This window comes from Cyprinodon variegatus, unplaced genomic scaffold (assembly GCF_000732505.1).
Source record: "Cyprinodon variegatus isolate N-32 unplaced genomic scaffold, C_variegatus-1.0 Scaffold925, whole genome shotgun sequence".
Classification (NCBI taxonomy): domain Eukaryota; kingdom Metazoa; phylum Chordata; class Actinopteri; order Cyprinodontiformes; family Cyprinodontidae; genus Cyprinodon; species Cyprinodon variegatus.
Genome location: NW_015151378.1, coordinates 21,886 through 41,444, shown reverse-complemented (window position 1 = coordinate 41,444; position 19,559 = coordinate 21,886). Strand labels below are relative to the sequence as shown.

The window sequence follows — 19,559 nt, the reverse complement described above, 5'->3', positions numbered from 1 at the left end:
TAATTGGCTTCTCTAAATTCTGTGCGTGTATAAATTCTGAGTTTGTGCGTGAGTGTTTGTCTCTGTGTTGCTCTGCGATAGACTGGCGACCTGTCCAGGATGTACCCCGCCTGTAGACAGGGTTCCCACGGGTCCTTAAAAAGTCTTAAAAGGCATTGAATTCTTCAAAATAAAACTAAGGCCTTAAATGGTATTAAAATTTCTTAAATCAGTCTTTCTAAATAAAACGTTAAAATTGACATTTTTGGGGGATTTTTTATTTAAAAAAAATAAATAATGGCTCGCCATTATTAGTTCCGTCCTGATAGCGGAACCAATAAGAGCGTTGTTGCGGCCGGGACATTTGGGAGATGCACCATAAAATTTCTGAGTGGGAAATATGAGCAAGTTTACATGTAACGAAAATTGGCTATTCAGCCAAGAGTTTTCTCCATGGCTAAAACCAGGGAACATACATGAGGCTCAGTGTATTTTGTGCAAGAAGGCACTCAAGCAAAATAGCTGCAAAAAAGACTTAGCACTGGTAATGTTGTGGCTTTAAAACCGATTTGTTTTGTTACCTGCTAAAACAAGGTTTGTGAATTCAGTTAAATAATTGTTAAAATATATCTGTCATTTGTGTGTTTTTAGCTTTCTTCCTGTATGGGAAGCTTTTCAAAATTTGAAACATTAGTGCAGTGGCTTATGTTATAATAAACCTTTGGGTTAAGTTGTCGCAAGCAGGTTTTTCTTGTGTTTCTTGTGAATTTGGTCTTAAAGTTTTATTTCAAGTGGCATTAAAAAGTCTTAAAAAGTCTTGAATTTAACTTGCCTTATGCTGTAGAAACCCTGGAGATAGGCACCAGCACCCTACGCAACCCCAGCTGGGATAAAGCGTGATGTAAAATGGATGGATGTGTGAATAAAAATTATGAATTTGAAGAAACTTATGCAGGATAAGGTTTGCGCTTAGCTGCTGTTGTTAGCTCTGTAGGGGGATATAAGCGCTGTGGGATAGAAATGCTGAAGCAGACTGAATTGGGGTGCTGCAGAAATGTTCTCCCAGCCTGTTTCTTCTGGAGATTTTAAATTAGAGATTAACCAACACAGGTTGTTTAAGCCCCGTGTAGATTCCGTTTGTTTTGACACCAATTTAACCGATACTCGATATGTGCAGCTTATACTGCAACTACTGCAACCATGGTTACCTACAAGGAAACACACAACATATTCTCATTATGAGTGCGTATGAAATCGTACGAAAAGTTATTCACACTATTTTGTACGTTTTTGGACGTTTTTCCTCAAAAAACCACATCAGTGCGCATGCGCTGGCAGACAGGAAAAAAAAGCAGATCCGCGGACGGACGAAAAATGGGAAAAACAGTGCAATCATCACTTATTCATGTCTCGAACTACGTTGCTTGCTGTTTTATATCTTAGGGTTAGGGTCAGGGTTAGGGCTAATTGTAATTTATATTCTATATTTGTGAATGGTGCGTCAGATGCGCATACGACGAAAAAAACGTCCAAAACGTACCAAATTACGGTGCATAACTTTTCGTACTATTTCACACGCGCTCATAATGACAATAGGTTTAAACACATGCAGTCATCATTAAATTTCACAAAAAATGCGTTAACAGGGACGTTTATAGCAGGTAAGTAGATTGAAGCTCAGTCAGCTACATATTGGATTATTAAGAACTTGAAAGAGAGAGGTTGAATATCAGGGCACCCCAAGAAAGTCCGGAAAGTCCGGAAAGCCCCAGAAACAAAGAACCTAAACATTCAGACTAACTCCAAGCATTGATTATAGAACATATAGACATATAGAACAGACTGCCATCACTCAAGGATTTGGTCCAAAAGTGGATTTACAGCATGCCAGCACTGATGGCAGAGGTCTTGAAAAAGAAGCATCAACACTGTAAATATTGACCTTTAGCGTGAATTCAGAGTAAATCTCAATAAAAGCATTGGATACTCCATAAATGCTTTTTATAATTTTTTTAGTAAACCATAGAAACATCTGATAGAAACACCCTGAAGCAGCTTCTAAGTGAGGAATGTCTAAAGCAGAATACCGCCAATATTATTCTAATCTGTTTTACCTTCATATATGCAGATATTTAAATTCATGAGATCGTGAGATGAACCTAAACATCTCTGATCCAACAGTAAATACGCTCCATCTAGTGAAATAGCCTCCCTCTCACCACTGCTGCAGTAAACCACTTTGAGTTGTGAGGCTCGTTAGGGAGGGTTCGTCATTAATGAGAAATACAGTGTGGCCATAAGAGGCAGGAGTTTGGTTCAGGCTATGTTTCGCTGTGATTGGCTGCCTGACAGTTTCATTAGTACCACATATAGACGCCAGACACAGACACACGGAGAGGATTGATGGGTCTGGGAGGTCTGGCTGTATGCATGTGGGCGTTTGCGTTTTTTCGCGTTTGTCATGCCGACGTGCCGGTACTGTCAGCCGTGTGCATGGAGGGAGACAGACACTGGGGAGAAAATGTAAAACGACTCATCAATATTTGAAGGGATTCCACCTACAGGATCTAGAATGGAGGGTGAAAAAAGGGATGATGGGGCTAAAAATGGAGGGTGAGAAACCGGCTGGGACAATTCAGAGTGGAACAGGGTTAAAAAGGCACATTATTGAGGAAGAAACGGAGGAGACATGTTAATATTCTGAGACTTCTTCCTTATGAATGAATCCCAGACAGTCATGAACGCGCTCTAATTTTTAGCAAGGCGTGTTTTACACAATATTTACCCAAATCAGGCACAAACGTTGGTATAGATAGTTACTGATTGCTAAAACTGCTCTTAGGATAATAAAAATATGTTTTTATTATCCTAAAGAGGCTTTTTATTAGTTTTTTTTTGTTCCTGCAAAGACATTGACCTTTTATTGGGGATGATTATGTTTGATAACAAAACACAACTCTTCCTGGAGAACATTGTGAGTCATGATTCATTTTTCATTTTATTGCAATTTGTACAAATACTTTTGCATATAAAGATATAAACAAAAAAATAACTATTATAAGAGGAAATATAGTAAGAATATAAAGCATTTGAGCATCAAGCTCAGTTCAAATGTGGAATCTCTGAAAATATTTCTGATATTTTTCTTCTAACTGGTATAGTCTTCCATGTGACCCTATTTTTCTTGTGGATTTCTTCCAGGTTTTCTTTATTTTGAATTCAGATTCTAAAATCATCCAATGTGCTGCACGAGAGATTTTAGGCAACGCATCCAACATAAATCACTTTCAGCACTAAATGAATCACACTGGTGGAACTTAAGAAGCCATTTCTAATTGTAAAGAGCTTCATTTCAAAGTTTATTGTCAGCATTTGAACGCTAACCAAACATGCAAACCATTATTGATACAGCTATGAGCTTCTATGGCAATCCTTTCAACAATATAAAAATAAAAAGTAGATTTGAAGAGAAATTTTGCTCTGTTGAACTTCTGATGCCAAACCTGTAGCTTTGCTGCTAAGATGGATGGGAAGGAATGAAGACCTACAGTATGTGGCTACCACAGTCCAACTCCTCCTTCCTTAATATTGTCACTGCTTTTTAAACTTAACATTAAATCCACACATTAAATTTGATTCATTTAAAATATAATTCTAATTTTACAAGCTTTATTATACTGTAGTACATCATTACCCTGCCATACTAATGAGGCACTCTCTCATGAACTACCTGTATATACTGGGTTTGATACTGTGTTTTGCATTTTTTTTATTTTATTTTATTTTTTATAGATTTTTTACAGGTATACAACAAAAACATGACAATGATTAATGTCCTTTAGTGAATCCTTTAGCATTTGTCACAAAAACAAAAAAAAAGCATTAGACAAACAATAAATAATATTATATAAAAATAATTTGTTAATTTACACTTTGGACATACTGAAAGTAAAAAAAAACAAAAAAAAAAACACTTTATGGCGTTTCAACCAGTCAATTAGGAGTGTCCACACCTTTATTCATAACAAATGGAGTAAAGTAGAACAAAAAAAGAGGGGGAGATAGGGGTTCTTTATGGCTTCAGTTGTTCTAAAATGGGTTTCCAAATTTTGTAATATTTTTGAGGACAGTTTATTACATCAAATCTAATTTTTTCTATGTGCAAGATTCCTGGTGTTTTGCATTTTATCAACTTTTTGTAATGCATTTGATGTTTAGTTAGGCTTAGAATAAAACGTCAAATAAAAGTTCATTTTATCCAGATTGAACATCATTATCTTATATTTTGGTTTAAGACACAGAGCTGGTAGAGTTATGCTAAAATCTTCCCGTTATTAGGCGTTAGCCAACGTTTTACCCTGTTTTTGAATCTCTAATCAAAAGCACATTCCTTCTTAAATAACTGTGGCTGAATTGACTTGTTTTTACTTTCCAGTTTGAGACTAAAATGGGCAAAACAACAGCAGCCATGACGGCAGCTGAAACCCTGGACCCTCTGGACCTGAAGGCGGCTCTTAAAAAGGAACGTGAGGAACACCAGCACCTCCTCGCCGAGTCGTACGCAGCCGTGATGGACTTAACCAAACAGGTAAACTGACGTCCAAGCTTGAGTTGAGATAAATACCCACAACTTTATCGACGCTGCAAACTATGAAGACATAATGAAAGCAGTTGTTAGGTCTGCAGACACATGTTTAATCTGTGGCAGCATCATGCTGTATTTTATATTGGAGTCAATCTAAGTTGCTGCATCTGTTTCTGGGGTTTTTTAATCTGATTTCTTCTGCTTTTGCCCGTCCTTCAACTGGTTCAGCTTCAGATCGGAGAAAGGAACTGGAGCAGAGAGAAGCTGCAGCTGCTGGAGAGGTTCAGCCAGGAGAGAGCTCAGTGGGAACAGAGACTGAGAGAGGCTAGCATGCAGCAGGAGAAGGTAAAACGGCGGGCGTTTCTATGTCCATGTAAGGGGGAGAAATGTCTAAGACTATTCTAGACAATCTGGGGCAGATAGAGTCTGACACTCAGAGATATTGTAGATACAACAATTGTGTTGTTATTTTCCCTTATGTCGGGGTTTTAGAGCAAAGTAAAACCCAAGTCCATAAGATTTTACAGATGTAGAAGTCACATTTCTTTCTGTTTCTGTGGACAGAGGCAGTAACTACCCACGGCTGCCTGGGCTTTAAAAGCTAGAGAAACAAAGTCACTCATATCTGTTGATTAAAGCTCTGTTGGTAAAACGCTGAGCTGCTGGAACATGTCAGGGGGGCTGACAACATGCTGCCACCTTATGTAGGTTGCAAGGTTAAAGGGATTTTCTACATACCTTAAACCCCAGTGGTGCATTTAAGGCCTTTCTGTCATCTTTGAGGATCTCAGTCCGCAGAGAACTCCCCCCTCCTCCCCTCCCCTTGTTTCCTGTCGTCTCATTCGCTTTTTCCACTTCCCCATCTGCCTCGTCTTCCTTCCTCCTCTGGGCTGTGTGATATCAAATGATGGCATTTAACACATCATTTAAAAAGTACAGCTTTTAGCTTTTGTCTGAGTCCCGCATGAAAGCAGCATAATGGAAATCAACTCTATCTCATGTGGAATATGAAGCTTTTTTAAGGTTACTTGGAGCGCCCCCTGCAGGCAGCTTAGTGTATCTCTAGCTGAATCACTTAAACAGAGGTAGAGATTTCAATCACAACAGGTGAAACACATTTGTTTATTAAATGTGCACATTTAAAAACAGACATATAATTACCCACTTTGGATTCTTAGTTTACTTTTTCCTTCAGACAGTTCGGACGGAGTTGCTGAGGGTTGCAGGTGAGAGTGAAACTGTCAGCTCAGCACCTGCAGATGTCCCTTTCTTCTCTTCCTCTCCTCCTCATCTGTTATATGAGTGTTGAGAGAAAATTGCTTCACAGCTTAAGATCTCCCCTCTGCTGTAAAATCCACCGACTCAGCATCACAATCTATGTGTGTTTCACCTCAGTCTCCCACAGACTCTCCAGAGGAGGTGGCTGGAAGACCTAAACACAACGTTTTAGGATCTATGGTGTGCAGACATGTCAGGAAGATCATTTTAATGTTATTTGTCTTTTTTTCCCCCCCTCACAGACGAAGCCTCCAGGCGAAGAAGTCACAGTGGACACAGCTGTTGTTAATGGATCAGCATCACCGAGGTGACACTGCAAAAATAATTGTTGCTTTAACTCAAACTTATGGAAGCTTTCTATTTGATCATCTGGTGCATTTATTATTCAATTATTCCATATGCTCCGGATCCTGTAAATAAAATCCAATGCAAAGAATAAAAGGGCTGCATGACTCTGCAGCTCAGGTGAGAGAATCTGTGAAAAGGAAAACTGTGTAGTCCTCTTGTAAAAGTGACTGAAAGAAGCCCATAATTGACCTGTAGAGGATATAAAATATGATGATTATGTGAAAAGGGCTGTTTGTGGTAGAGAAAACATCAGTGCAGATCATACCATCAAATATTGAGATGGGAGCATCATGCCGGGGATGATTTTATTCTACAGGGACAGACAAACTGGTGATTAGGTCTGAAGTTAACATTTTAGCAGGTTAAAGCCATGATCCAAAGATATTTATGTGCTAGAATGGAACAATCAAAACCCACAGCTGATTCCAGTTCAGAGATAGAGGAAAAAAATTCAAAACTGATGTTTATAGATGTTCCCTACCTAATGAGGAATGGACTGAATATCTCAGCATGTTGCTGATAAATGCATCGACTTACAGACTGAGTTTTCATATCACACAATTTGGTTCTATAAAGTTTTAAACAAAGGAGCCCTGGTTAGTCCTGCATAGCACACTTTTCAGATGTTCCCTCTTTTTTTTAAGTAGAAACAAAAAAATATATAGATTTTTTTTCATTTTAAAAATGTGGATCATTCTGTGCTGGTTTTTACTGTTTATTCCAATTAAAATGCCCTGAAGTATGTGGTATTGTCACAAAATGCTGAGAGGAATACTGTTGCACTATATTCTACAGGGTGAAATCAACAGTGGAGGATTCAGAGGTTAATAAATCCACCTGTGAGAAGGACAAAGCGCTGTTTGGTTCATTGCCTCTTTTTACTCGAGCCGAGTTAGGTGACATAAGTGTGAAGAACTGGACCAGCTTAACCAATGAGGTTGGTAACGGGTTTTTATGTATTAACTGGTTTCAGAAGGTTCACCTTGTCTTTTTTTTGTCTCTCTGCTTTTAACTCATAAAAAACATTTATTTATTAAACTGATGCTTCTGTCTCCCGTTTCCAGACCCCAGAGGTTCCTGATACTTGTAAAACCTGGGACGGTCCCAGCGGCTCCTCCAGCAGCTTCACAGCCTCCGACATGGATCTGGATTTTGTGCGGAGGAGCTGCACCGCTCCGGACCGGACCGGCATCCGTATCTACTACAGCCCTCCTGCTGTGCGGCGAATTGAGCACCGGAGGAGACACCAGGAGTCTTTAGATGCGGATCACTCAGGCATTGGGAGCTCCTCTCTGAAACACAATGACACGGATGACGGCGTAGCTTCACTCAGTGCTCTTGATGCTCAGCAGCAACAGCCTGCCGTGTGTTTTACATCTTCTTACGAGCAGTGGCTCAGTTCGCTGTCCAAACAGCACCGGGAGCTGCTGGAGAGCAGGAGCAGCAGCATTTCCACCTCCATGCCGAGTGTGTTCAGCAGCAGTGTCAGCAGTGGGGCGGTTAACAGAGCGGTCGATGGGAGGACGTCCTCTTCTCCCTTCCAGGACCTGGAGATCGGAGACATTGCCGCCAACTTAAGCGATGACATGAAGGAAATGACTAACTGTGTCCGCCAAGCTATTCGCTCTTCTTCTCTGGAGAGGAAATCCAGCAAGGAGCCTGTTAGTCAGGTATCGCCTTGGAATGTTTTTAACATATTTTAGTCCTGTTTTCATTAAATGTTAAATGATTTTGCAAACTCAGCCATGCTGGAGAGAGATGAATTATCCCTTCTTTTATCCAGCCTGTTGGAGTATGCAGCAAGTCTACCCAGACTGTCGCCCAGAGCATCAGCATCGGGCTGCAGACAGAGAGCCTGGCCAGCAGCAGGGGGGCCGGGCTGCACACCAAAGCCTGGTCCCCTCGTCCGTCATCAACAACAACCTCCTCACTGGCGTCGGTCCGAACTCGGCAGATCTCAACATCACTGGATAAGGTGCACAGCCGTATCGAGAGGCCTTGCTGCTCCCCTAAATATGGATCACCTAAACTCCAACGAAGAGGATCTTCTGGTAGAACTTCTAATCAGTTCTTATTGCTTAATTTAAACCCAGTTTGTTGTTTAAAAGAAGAAATAACAGCTTCTGTTTTTACAGGTTCCACTTCCAGACTGGACGGGGCTTCCTCCAGCAGGGACCGCAGCATGTGGAGCCTACATCAGAGGCCCATCGGTGGGGGCGGCGGCTCTGCTTGGGCTCGCTCCACCACCACGAGGGACAGCCCCGTCCTTAACGGCCTTACCGACGGCCTCTCCAGCCTTTTTAGCGTGGTGGAGCACTCTGGAAGCACAGAGTCGCTCTGGAGGAGTGAAATAGGTGAGATGCAGCTGGTGGAAAAACCAATGTTGTCTTTTTATGATTTAAGTCTAACTTTATCATTTTTTAAAATTAAATCTGGTGAATGATAATAAACAGAAAAAGTTACTGTGGCAAAAAGTCCCAAATTCTACCTGCAAACTGCAGCAAAGTAACTAGCTCCCATCAGTAACGATCCAAACCTGTGATCACTGCACTGCTTTAGGACCAAGCCAGACCGCCAGTCCCGCTCGGCAGCCTCCCGCCGCAGGAAAACCCTCCGGCGCTGTGGTTTGTGGACCTGACTCCAGCTCTCAGCGCTATGGAGGGTTGGTGCAGGAGTTCTTCAGGAACGTCTGCAGCAGGCCCAGCCCAGGCGGGGTCCACCTCCCTGCGGAGAGACTCCAAAGGGACTCGCTCGCCGTCCTGGGAGGAGTGGGCATCATGGGGAGTTTGAACAGCTTGGATGAACCCACGGTCGGAGGGGCTGCTGCGTTGGCTGGATTGAGTGGAGGCAGCGACAGCGTGACCAGGATTGTTAACAAGAGGTTTATGAGGCAGACGACTGGTGAGGAGATGATCAGCATCCTGGGAGGAGGAAAGGAAGCAGCCAGCAACAGCATGGCTGCAGCACCAGGAGTAGAGGTGACGAATTTCTATTAAGATCAGAGGAATTACTTTTGGTTATAGTTAAAAGGTAGTTAAAGCTGTTTGGGTGAGGTTTTCAAACCACAAACAACTAAATCTGGCGTGCATGCGTCTTGAATCACAAAAACTACTGCAATTAAAATGCGACAAAACGTAGTAAAGTTGTAAAGATATGAATATTAATAAGGACAAGAAATGACATGGTTTTATTTCCCAGGATGCACCCTGTGATTGTGCTGCTCCGTCCTCCTGCATCGTCCGATCATCCAGAGCAGCCTCTCGCCACTGCAAGCACCGGCTGCAGGAGTCTCCAGCCGGAGCAGAGGAGAAGGGAGACGCCTGCAACGAGTGATGAAAACACGCAGCACATATGGAGGAAATTCGCTTCTTCACCAACACTACTGCCATGGAAACGCTTTCCCTCACCTTCCAGAGCACCGAACGCACACAAAACCCCTAGAACCTGCCACACAGGGCCCACTGCCAAACCCTAACACAGCGACAGCACAGACTGCCTCATTGAGCTACTGCCATCTTAACAAAACCATGAGCAGAACCCAGGCAACAGCGCTCCGTTTTCTAGAAGAGCAACCGATGCCAAGGACACACCCAGCACCCCAAACCTACCAGCAGGACTGAAACCACATATATCCTCTCTCTCTTCTAACAACAATCAGCAGCTTACAGTAAATAATGATGTCAATCTGCAAAACACAACCTCCGTATCTCAGATTAAAGGGTACTTCGATCAGTCTGCTACATTTCACATCATACATTCACCCTGACATGATTTAATACTCCTGATCTGATGTTTAGGTGTAACTTTGGGGAATATGAGCAAAGACGGACAGACTAGAGCTGAAAAATTTGATATTTTTCATTGAATTATCCAGTCAAGATCATTTCACAGCGAATGGATTTGTTCCTCAAATTGGTTTGTTTAACACAATTAACCTCACAAATCTAAAAGAAATGCCAGATATTAACGAGACACTGCAGAGTTCTGTGCAATGTGTCTTCATAGGGTGTGATATGCTAAAATATTTTGATTTAATCAGTCAAATGAAGGATGTTGGAGCCTAATGACTCCAAAAATTATCTGAAAGACAACTTCTTTGTGGATGACACTGGAGAGTAAATCTATCTGAAGGCTTGTTTGTCTGGAGCAGTAAGCCCTCATTCTAACTAACCAGGGGAGACAAATCAGGCAAGACGGATGAAATTAAAGCCATGACTTTGACCTTCGATAGCAAGCACTGGGAACCGTTCCTCTCTATGTTAAGTTAGACTGGGATCCCTTTTGTTAAGCTAATGGGACGTTTCTTTTTGTAATATTTATTTATAATGTTGGGATTTGTTTTTTCCGGGCCTAGCCGAAACAGTTTTGTTGGAAGCACAACTAAGACATGAGATGCATTCCATTTGTTACCAATAAAAGTAAAACATCCTTTAGGACCAGAAGCACCCAGCTGGAAAAAACACTGCTTTGCAAAAGTATTCATAACCGATGAACCACTTGAATACGCTTCAATCTAAATCTATCCAGTGTAGCTCTGTCTGCATGTTCTCCCTTTGCAAGGTGAGCTTCTGTCTCAAGTGCGTTGCATTATCTAACAGGTTTTCTTCCAGGTTTTACCGTAATTTAAAAAAAAAACTCCTCAGCATACTGCTGCCACCACCATGTCTGGAAGGGAATTATGCTTATTTATTCACTAATGTTCTCTAACAAACCCCTGAGACATCACAGTCCAGCTATAAGTTTGGACTTTATATAATTAGATTCCAATCAGAAGTTTTCTGACAGCATTTGACGGCTGGGTTTGATTACTTTTAGATTAAAAGTGGATAAATATGCACAGCAACCATGCCATACTTTTTAGTTTATACATTTATGATGTTTCATCCACTTCTGAATTGCAGACTTTTTAATTTATATGCACTGAAGTTATGAATGAAGAAGTTCATTTAATATGAATGCTGTTCTAGAAGCTGAGCAGTGTGGTTTTCTTACCTAGGATATGCCCAATTAGGGTATATGTTCTGTTTTCAACTTTTTATTTTGTACATGCATTCAAAATAAAACTGAAGTCACTCAACATAAGTAGCAACTGGCCTTCTTATGACTAAACTCTGTTAAAACATCTTCAATTGGACTTAAAAAATAAGAAAACACAGCTGCCTTAAGCACCTTTAGACATATAAGAAATATAGCTTAGACATTTATTTTTCAAAATAAAAGTCATGACCTTATTTTATTCATTTATTTTATTTGTATTCAAACTGGAACTTTTAGAGGACTAAAAATAGATTTTACATACATCACATAATTGTCTATTTTGAAGGCTAAACGTTCTATAAACTGGACTATGGAGGCAGCTGTACATAAAGGGCAACATAAATCAAGAACAATACAACTATAACTGCCGACCGGATAGGACCTGAAATGTAATTGAGGAGAAATAGGAGAACAAAAAAATTAATTGTGGATTTTTTTACTCATCCTTTCTCTCCATTACTGTGTTGTTTCCCTGTCTTTTTTCTTCAATCAGCTGATCAAAGTGCCTGTTGGATTGTCTGGCTAATAAACTAAAACTGGACTTTTAGAAAACCCCAAACCAGGCAGTCTTCTTCTATTAAGCAAAATTGTTTTCTTCAAAATGTACTGTATTACAGTAGTGACAAAAAAGTTATCAAATGTTGGTAGACGTGGCTGCATCATATGTCATTCCTTTTTTTTCTCCACATGACCAATTATCCCTATTTATATTTCTACAAACCCAATTGTTTCCCTTTGTAATCACAGTTTGCCGATCTATCATTATGTCTCTGTTTATTCATCATGGTGCTACTTGATGTACAGTCGTTTGTGGGCTTGTTGTCCTTCAACGAAGAATCTACCCACCATGTGCTCACAGTTCAATGACTCAGCAGGTTTAAAAGTAGGGCATTACAGAAACAGTACATGTACTTAAATAACATGCTGAGGAAAACCCGCAGTCTGTGTGCTGCTGTCTGTTTTAGGCCTCATTTTGGGTAGAAAAGAGACAGCGTTATACCAGCTGCTCCTTCACGAGCTACTGACCTGAATATAACACCATTAGACTGTCTGATTTTTGGCCACAATTATGGGGCTTTATTTGACATATTTAAGCGGTTTACTGGTTAGGTCATTTTTCAGGGTTTTTCCCAAAGAAAGTTCATTCAATGTTCCTTTTCATATTTCAATTGCAAACCTTTACCAAATGGTTTGTATTACACAAGACTTATAATGTTAAGCTAAATTATAAATCATATGATCTATTTATATTCAAAGAAAGTAAATAATAGATGAATCTTAGGTGTTTCTAAGTTCAATTAAGGATCTCAAAATAGATGGTTTAGCTTTCACCTTTACATCTTCACATGTTCATTTAGCAAAGTCAATATTATCACCAATCCTACTTTCAATTTAGCAGTTCATTTTAAAAGTACGTTCATTAAAATATATTTGAAAATATTACATTCAAAAATCTGCGAGCTGTTTCTTCTTTACAGATTTTGATTAAAGTCTAACATTTTTCTGGCACCAAAAATAAACTCAAAGGGCTTTCTGTAATTAACGATTTAGTTTTAATGCAAATTTACCCTAATTTGTTCATTTTAGCCACATTTACTTCTGTTAAAGGGTTTCTAAAAATTATCATTTATGATTTGGCTAACTGTTAGCATAATCCATTAGTTAGTAGCTTATAGCAAAACATTTATTTAGCGCTGTGTTAAGTTTTGTTTTCTCAGACCTTAATTAAAACATAGGTCAAAAATAATATAGACATTATTAAATATAAAAACATTATAAACCCTCATCTTTAGTAAACCGGCATTTTGTGGCCTTATTTTGAATTTTGACCCTATACAATACAGTTAGCATGTTAATGAGTTAGCCACAGCTAATGGGCTGTTAGACCTAAATGAGTAGGTTTCACATCCACAGTCATTAACAGTTCTGAAAAAAATATCTGCATGCTGTTAAAAGCCTGATAAGCTGTTGAAAATGCACAAAGCTTATAAATCTCAAGGTTTCATTCACCAGACTTCAAATAATCACACTATTTAGTATTATGTTTTTAATATATTTAAGGTTTCCAAACTAATCTTAAAATAAGAACTTGTCTTCTTCTTTCTTACTATTACTTTTGCTACGAAAACACAAAGCTTTTAAAACAGAACAAGATTTTGCTAAAAACAAATAAAGCCAGCTTGATACACAGGAAACCAACAAACAGTCCACTATGGCAGGGATTTAGTTTTTTTTTTGGTTTGTTGATGTTTCATTCTAAATATAAAGTGATTTTAAGTTTTTTTTTTAAACTGTAATTTTTTTAATATTTATGATTCTCTGCATAAAAGTACAGGTTTTTGTTCTACCTCTTAGACTGTACAGTAAACAAGAAAACGAAATACATATTCAGAGACCAGAAATGTCTTTTACTGTAGTTTAACCTGTGCAGATTCTGCATAACCAGATATTGTTTTTTAATGCTATTCAGTCATTCTATCCACAAGAAGGTCAATTTAGTGCCTTGCTTCTACGAATGTGTCTTGTTTTACTTATTTAAACCTTTCACTTTATGTGCATGTATTTGACTCTAAAAAGGCACAACTCCTTGGTTCAAAAATCCAGACTAAATAATCTGTATTTTACCTTTCTTACGGTCTTAATGAGGGATTTTCTAGACTCAAACTGAAGTGCACACTTTGATATTAATATTTTGGGTGACCAGACTTAAAATTGGATGTTAATCTAAATTATGATACAATTTGGATGAATGTCTTTACACTGATTGATTTTATTTTTAGATGAAAAAAGTTGAATGATATTCATTGTTGGTGTCATTCTTTTACAGAATTAAGCAAAATTGCTTAACATGTAATTTTTTAATCAGTCACAAATGACAGTTTGGAATGGATAATAATTTTTTATTTTTTTGTTAAAACGCTGGAGGATGTGACTTGGTAGTGGTGGAAAACCCCTAATCTATCCCTAAATGACATTTATTCCCTAACTATCACATATTTTAAGTCACACGACGCCAGCCAACGGCTTCCCTTTAGGCTTTGGAGCATCAGCCATTACTCTTGTACCCAAACAGAAATATTTCCCTCTTTTTGTGATGCTTCCACACCATTAATTAGATCATTACATGCTGGGATTATGTAAATGAATTAGCTGTTTATAATGGTAGCTAAACTATTAACCAGAGACGGCCTGTACATTTGCTTTATTAACATACTGTTATGTCTTTTTTTTTTTTCAGTAACTGATTTAAGAGGAGAATGCAATGAAAGCTAATTTAAACAACTAGACCCTTCCCCCCCGTGTAAAAGAAAGAAATTGTCCTTTTGTTTCTTTGAGAAAAGCTGAATGTCAACAGCTGATCTTTACAAGATCGCTGTGGCAATATGTAGCGCTCTCTGATTTTAGATTGCACTTGAGCATTTTCTCTGTATATAGTTGCATTTTCAAGATATTTGAAAAAAAGAAACGATAGAAAACATTAATGGATGTAAGAAGAAGACGTCCAAAATGGATTTTTTTTTAAAGCAGCTGGGTATGTTTGTTTTTCCAGTCCATGGTAGCTTGTAAAATAAGATGAAACTGCCTCCTGTTTGTCATAGAAATCACAAATAAACGTGTCATGGATTTTGATGTTCTTTGCTGTCTACGCCTTTTTGCTCCCTCTCTGTTTGGCATTTGGTGGGACTGAACTTATTCTGGTTTGGGTCAGTGTGTTTTCCACGGTTTTTCTTCTCTTCGGTGCATTTTTGTGAAATTATATAACTTTTCACTGGATTGAAGAACTTTTGTCCTTCTATTCATTATTTTTGTATACTTTCATTTACTTAAATGCTTCCTGCTAATAAAAACAACCTAAAAATGATTTTAATAAAACTGTCAGAGCAAAGGGATTTAATGTTAGACAAAGATAATCCAGGTAAATAAAAATGTGGTTTTAAAATATGATTATTTATTAAGAGAGAAATAATTATTGAAAAATCTAATTGACCATCTTTAATCACCAATGTACCGATTAACCACATTTCTCTTGTAGTTTCACAAACCCTATGCAGGTTTGATTATTGGTAGATCTTGAGAAACAGGAACTCCTTTACATTTAACCCATCTGACAACAGGATGTATGTAGAGTCTTATACAGCAAACAATCTTTCCCCAACCTACAGAAATTCAAGAAAAGATGAGAAATCATTGACATCTGTTAGCCTGACAAATGTTCCAGAGTCATTTCTGGTGCTTTGTGACTCCAGTAAACATGGAGGAAACGGGACAGTCAGACATGGTGGTTTCTGTAGAACCTAGATGACCTGAAACAACTATTAGAATAATAGTCATGAATAATAACAGAAGCATATTAATTATAATCTCCATCAGGAAAACCTGTAGAGAAATGGTCAAGTCATCAGGGGTCTATTTCATGAAGCAGGTTTAACAAACTCAGATTCAAATCCGCAGCTCTAAATTGATCTAGCCTAAAGTTGGGAACTCTGAGTTTTAGGTTTCACAGCTGCTGCTATGAGTTAGTAAGGGGAGGGGTGGCCTACTGGTTAGGGCATTGCGCTTGGATCCCAGAGGTTGCGAGTTCAAGCCCCACTCTCAAGGACTGACACTCTGTGTCTCTGAGCAAAGACCCATAATCCCACACTGCTTCCAGGGGGCCGCACAATGGTTGCCCACTGCTCCCCAAAGGGATGGATTAAATACAGAGATGAATTTTAGTGCTCTTGTGACAGTTTAATGAGAATAAAGTTGAATTCTTCTTCTTCAATCAACTCCAAGTAGAACCACTCAGAGCTTAGCATGTGCGTATCAAGTATGAAAAGCCATTATCAGAGGAACACCGATGCCACAAGTCACCATGGAAACATGAAGTGCCTATTTCACAACATTTGAACTAGATTTTTTAATGGAGAAATAATATAAAAAAGGGAGAATGTACTGTATTAAAAGGACAATGAAACAGCGCTACAGCTGCAAAGAAGAGGAAGATGGTGAAAGAGAAGATTGTTGCTCGAGTTAATGAGTACGATTATATGAGGTGGGCAATATTAGGCTGATTTTACAATTATTAAGAGCACTCTCCTCTCTGTTACTCCATTTGTAGATCGCTAAAATAAGATTCTTCCTGATAAAAATCCCACTCTGAGATCTAACTGTAATAATATATTTTCTAAATTACAAATTATGTAACACAAAATGAAATTTATAAAGTAAAAAAACAACATTATACTAGTAAGAATTAAGTTTTATATATCTAGAAATGTTTCCACATTTTAAGTGGCCGTTCTGGCATTTATCAGCTTGTCTGCATATGTATTTATATGTGAAATACATTTTTTCATGCAAATCCTGACTAGTAATATTAGGAATATGGAGATCTGAAATTAATTTATAGACATCCAGAATGTTTATTCTGGATGTGTTGAATGTAATTTTGTTTAAAACTGTCCTTTAGACAAAAAAACAAGCATTTTTTATATTCAGTTAAACTACTATATATCAATATGGCATGCTTATTTTTGAAGGCTAGTAGATAAATGTATCTGTTTAGGTGAAATCTTCTTGCAGCAGGAGAAAATGAAGTCAAAAAAACTTTCTAATAGATATGAGCTGTTCATCATCTCATTGGTCCCTCTTCATGTTGATTCAGTCTTCTTTTATACAGTAAAAAGGCTGTTTGCAGTCACGCTTCGGATGTAATCATCCCAATAAATGGTAGTTATTATCCACTATCAGTCCCATAGAATGGCTTCAGATTGTGCCAGTAGGCTCATTAGGTTATAATCGAGTGAATCTTAATCCTAACCCTAAAATAATTCCTTTTCCCCAATGGAATTAATTCATCTATTTATGTGTAATCTAAAAATAATTTTCGTTGTTCTTCATGTACTGTAATTATGACAAAATAAAAATAAAATGATCCAAATCTCGTTCATAATCGACAAACCAACAAAAAAGTATCCTCATGCCATGTCAACTGAGTTGTAGAATCCTCTCCCTATAAATCTAATTTTCTGTGAAAAGTGCAGATCATTCTTTAATGAGATCCTCGTCAAATAGACATGCAATGTTTGTTTTTAAAACCTAATGTGAGTAGTCGACCTAGTGAATGTTTTTTTTTTTATGCACAGAATTATGACAAAAATCTGACTAAATCAGGAAATAAAACAGCGTGATTGGCTGTAAGGAGAGCATAAACAGAGGAAACTCAGCGTTTACTGAAGAGAACCTGCTACTGACCAGGTTAGCTCTGAGGAGAGAACGTTACTATGGTGACTGAAACAGAGGTTGAGGAAACTCTCTTTCTGAACCAGAAAAGTAAGAGTTTCCCTGTTTCAGGTTTAGAAAAAATCAGGTTTAGAAAACTTAGATTTTTTGGTAAACCTGCTTTGTAAAATGGACCCCAGTTTAGTTCCTTAACCTCAGACATTATTAGGTTATACTGCACAAGGTTCACCTGTACTCTTCTACCTTTGGACCAGCTTAAAAAAAAAGATCTAAGTTAAGGTGTAGGAGTGGACTGGTCAAAGTTTTGACCATGTTTAAACCCCTCAGTGTAGTCGTAGATATACACAGCATACAAACTGTACAGGCAAAGTCTATAGACTTGGCTTAAAGTCTTCAGTTAAATCTCCTCCCTTTAAAAGGAATAAGAACAGGCTGCAGAAAATCACTAGGAACCCTTATCACAGGAACTCAGGCAGCGGAAGAAAACAAAAGGATCACTTCCTGTTTTTGAAACAGGGCGAGGAGTAGGAGTTCAGCTTTATAAGGCGTGGCAAATCAAAACGCAGGATGTCAGTATAGGTTTTATATGTAGCTTTATGTTTATTTTAAAGTTTTCACAGATTTTTTGCTGTCAACAAGCAGAGCAGCAGTAGACGCCATTCTGGACACGTGTTTTTCACCAGCTGCAGATCATATGGCGTCTTATTAAAGGAAATTGAGTCTTTTTTTGTTGGTTCTGGTCTTATGTGTGCCGTGCTCTATCAGCATGGAACACAGGAGGAAAATAACCTCATACAAACTGTGAAGCATGGAGGAGGGAGTGTCATGGTGTGGGAATGCCTTTACCCCCATAGGACCCATCATAATAGCCATAGAATCAACCATGAATTGTAGCCTGTATCAGAGGGAACTTGAGGGAATCATAACATCATCTGCAAAAAAATAAAATAAAAACAACTTATGGATAACAGGACCATTGAAAATGGTGGTGGTTGATTCAGCTGACGTTATTTCAACCGAGAAGGGTAAGGCTAGCCATCAGGAGGTTTACATAACATTTTTTTATATGCTTTGTTTGATGAATAAAAGTTTTTTTTTTTAGATAATAAAAGATTTTTAACATCAATATGGAAATATTCTTTCAAAAGACCAGAATATTTTATGGCTGTCCTAAATAATCAACATAAAGGTATGTTTGTAATTTGAAAAGGTTAACCAAGCAGCACACTTCTATGGAAAAAAATGTCCAAGTCAAAATAACTTAAGATAAAAGAAAAGTATTAAATAATCTTTCTGAACAAGATTTACATGATAGAGGGCTAAAACTATCAGTGACACAATTTCATAATAAAGCATAACATTCACTAACTGTTTTCCACTTATGTTAAATGTTATATGATAGAGTTGGCTCCTCTTTTGCAGTGTTTAGTCCTGTTTCTCTCCTAGAGATAGCTATTGTTTTAATTTATCTGAAGCTAACTTTCTCTTTCATCCTCTGACCTGAAAGCTGCTCAGACCTTATCTTCTCTCCAGGTCAAAGACGCCTACGTATGGAGCTGGTCTAATTTTACCTTCTCTAACATAGAAAGTATTACTTAAACAGTGCCAATCAGATGGCCGTTCAAATTTACCTTAGTTTTTGTATGAAGAATCGCTACAAAGCCATTATCAAGCTGTCAGTACATGCTCATCCTGCTCAGTTAATGACTGCAGTCTGCTCAGTTTCCTAAGATAGAAAACTTTTAACCAATCTGTCTGTATGATTTGATTGAACTGTTACATGCAATTCAATCCAATTATGCTTTATTAATCCCCAAAGGGAAATTCAGTTTCATGTTTTGTGAATTGGTGCTAAATAACTAACCTGAATTAAAGCGAATATATCAAGAAAATTATTTTCTTCATGGTTTTGTTGTCAGATGGTCTAAACCATTTTTTTCTTTCTTCAAAAAGATAAAGAAAACTAAGAAAAAAACTCAATCAAGGTACAATATGTTTTTTAAAGTGTAGATTTGTCAGTTTGCTGACACCTTGGTTCGGTTAATCCCACAGATTTTCTTCAAACAGCTGTTTCACTGAGCTCCAATCCCAGAGCAGGAGTCAAACT

At 38.2% G+C, this 19,559-nt stretch overlaps 1 protein-coding gene across 3 annotated transcripts in view; it reads left to right on the top strand.

Annotated features, from left to right (window-relative positions):
* Positions 1-10,252, top strand: part of soga1 (suppressor of glucose, autophagy associated 1) — a 109,752-nt gene extending 99,500 nt beyond the window's left edge. For all 3 annotated transcript variants that reach the window (XM_015398307.1, XM_015398305.1, XM_015398304.1), the window contains 9 exons: positions 4,415-4,567; positions 4,793-4,909; positions 6,085-6,149; positions 6,986-7,127; positions 7,255-7,860; positions 7,974-8,241; positions 8,326-8,544; positions 8,750-9,168; positions 9,389-10,252. In XM_015398307.1, the coding sequence (XP_015253793.1) occupies positions 4,415-4,567; positions 4,793-4,909; positions 6,085-6,149; positions 6,986-7,127; positions 7,255-7,860; positions 7,974-8,241; positions 8,326-8,544; positions 8,750-9,168; positions 9,389-9,523 (2,124 nt within the window). In that variant the 3' untranslated portion in view covers positions 9,524-10,252. The remainder of the gene's footprint in view (positions 1-4,414; positions 4,568-4,792; positions 4,910-6,084; positions 6,150-6,985; positions 7,128-7,254; positions 7,861-7,973; positions 8,242-8,325; positions 8,545-8,749; positions 9,169-9,388) is intronic.
* The last annotated feature ends 9,307 nt before the right edge of the window (positions 10,253-19,559 follow it).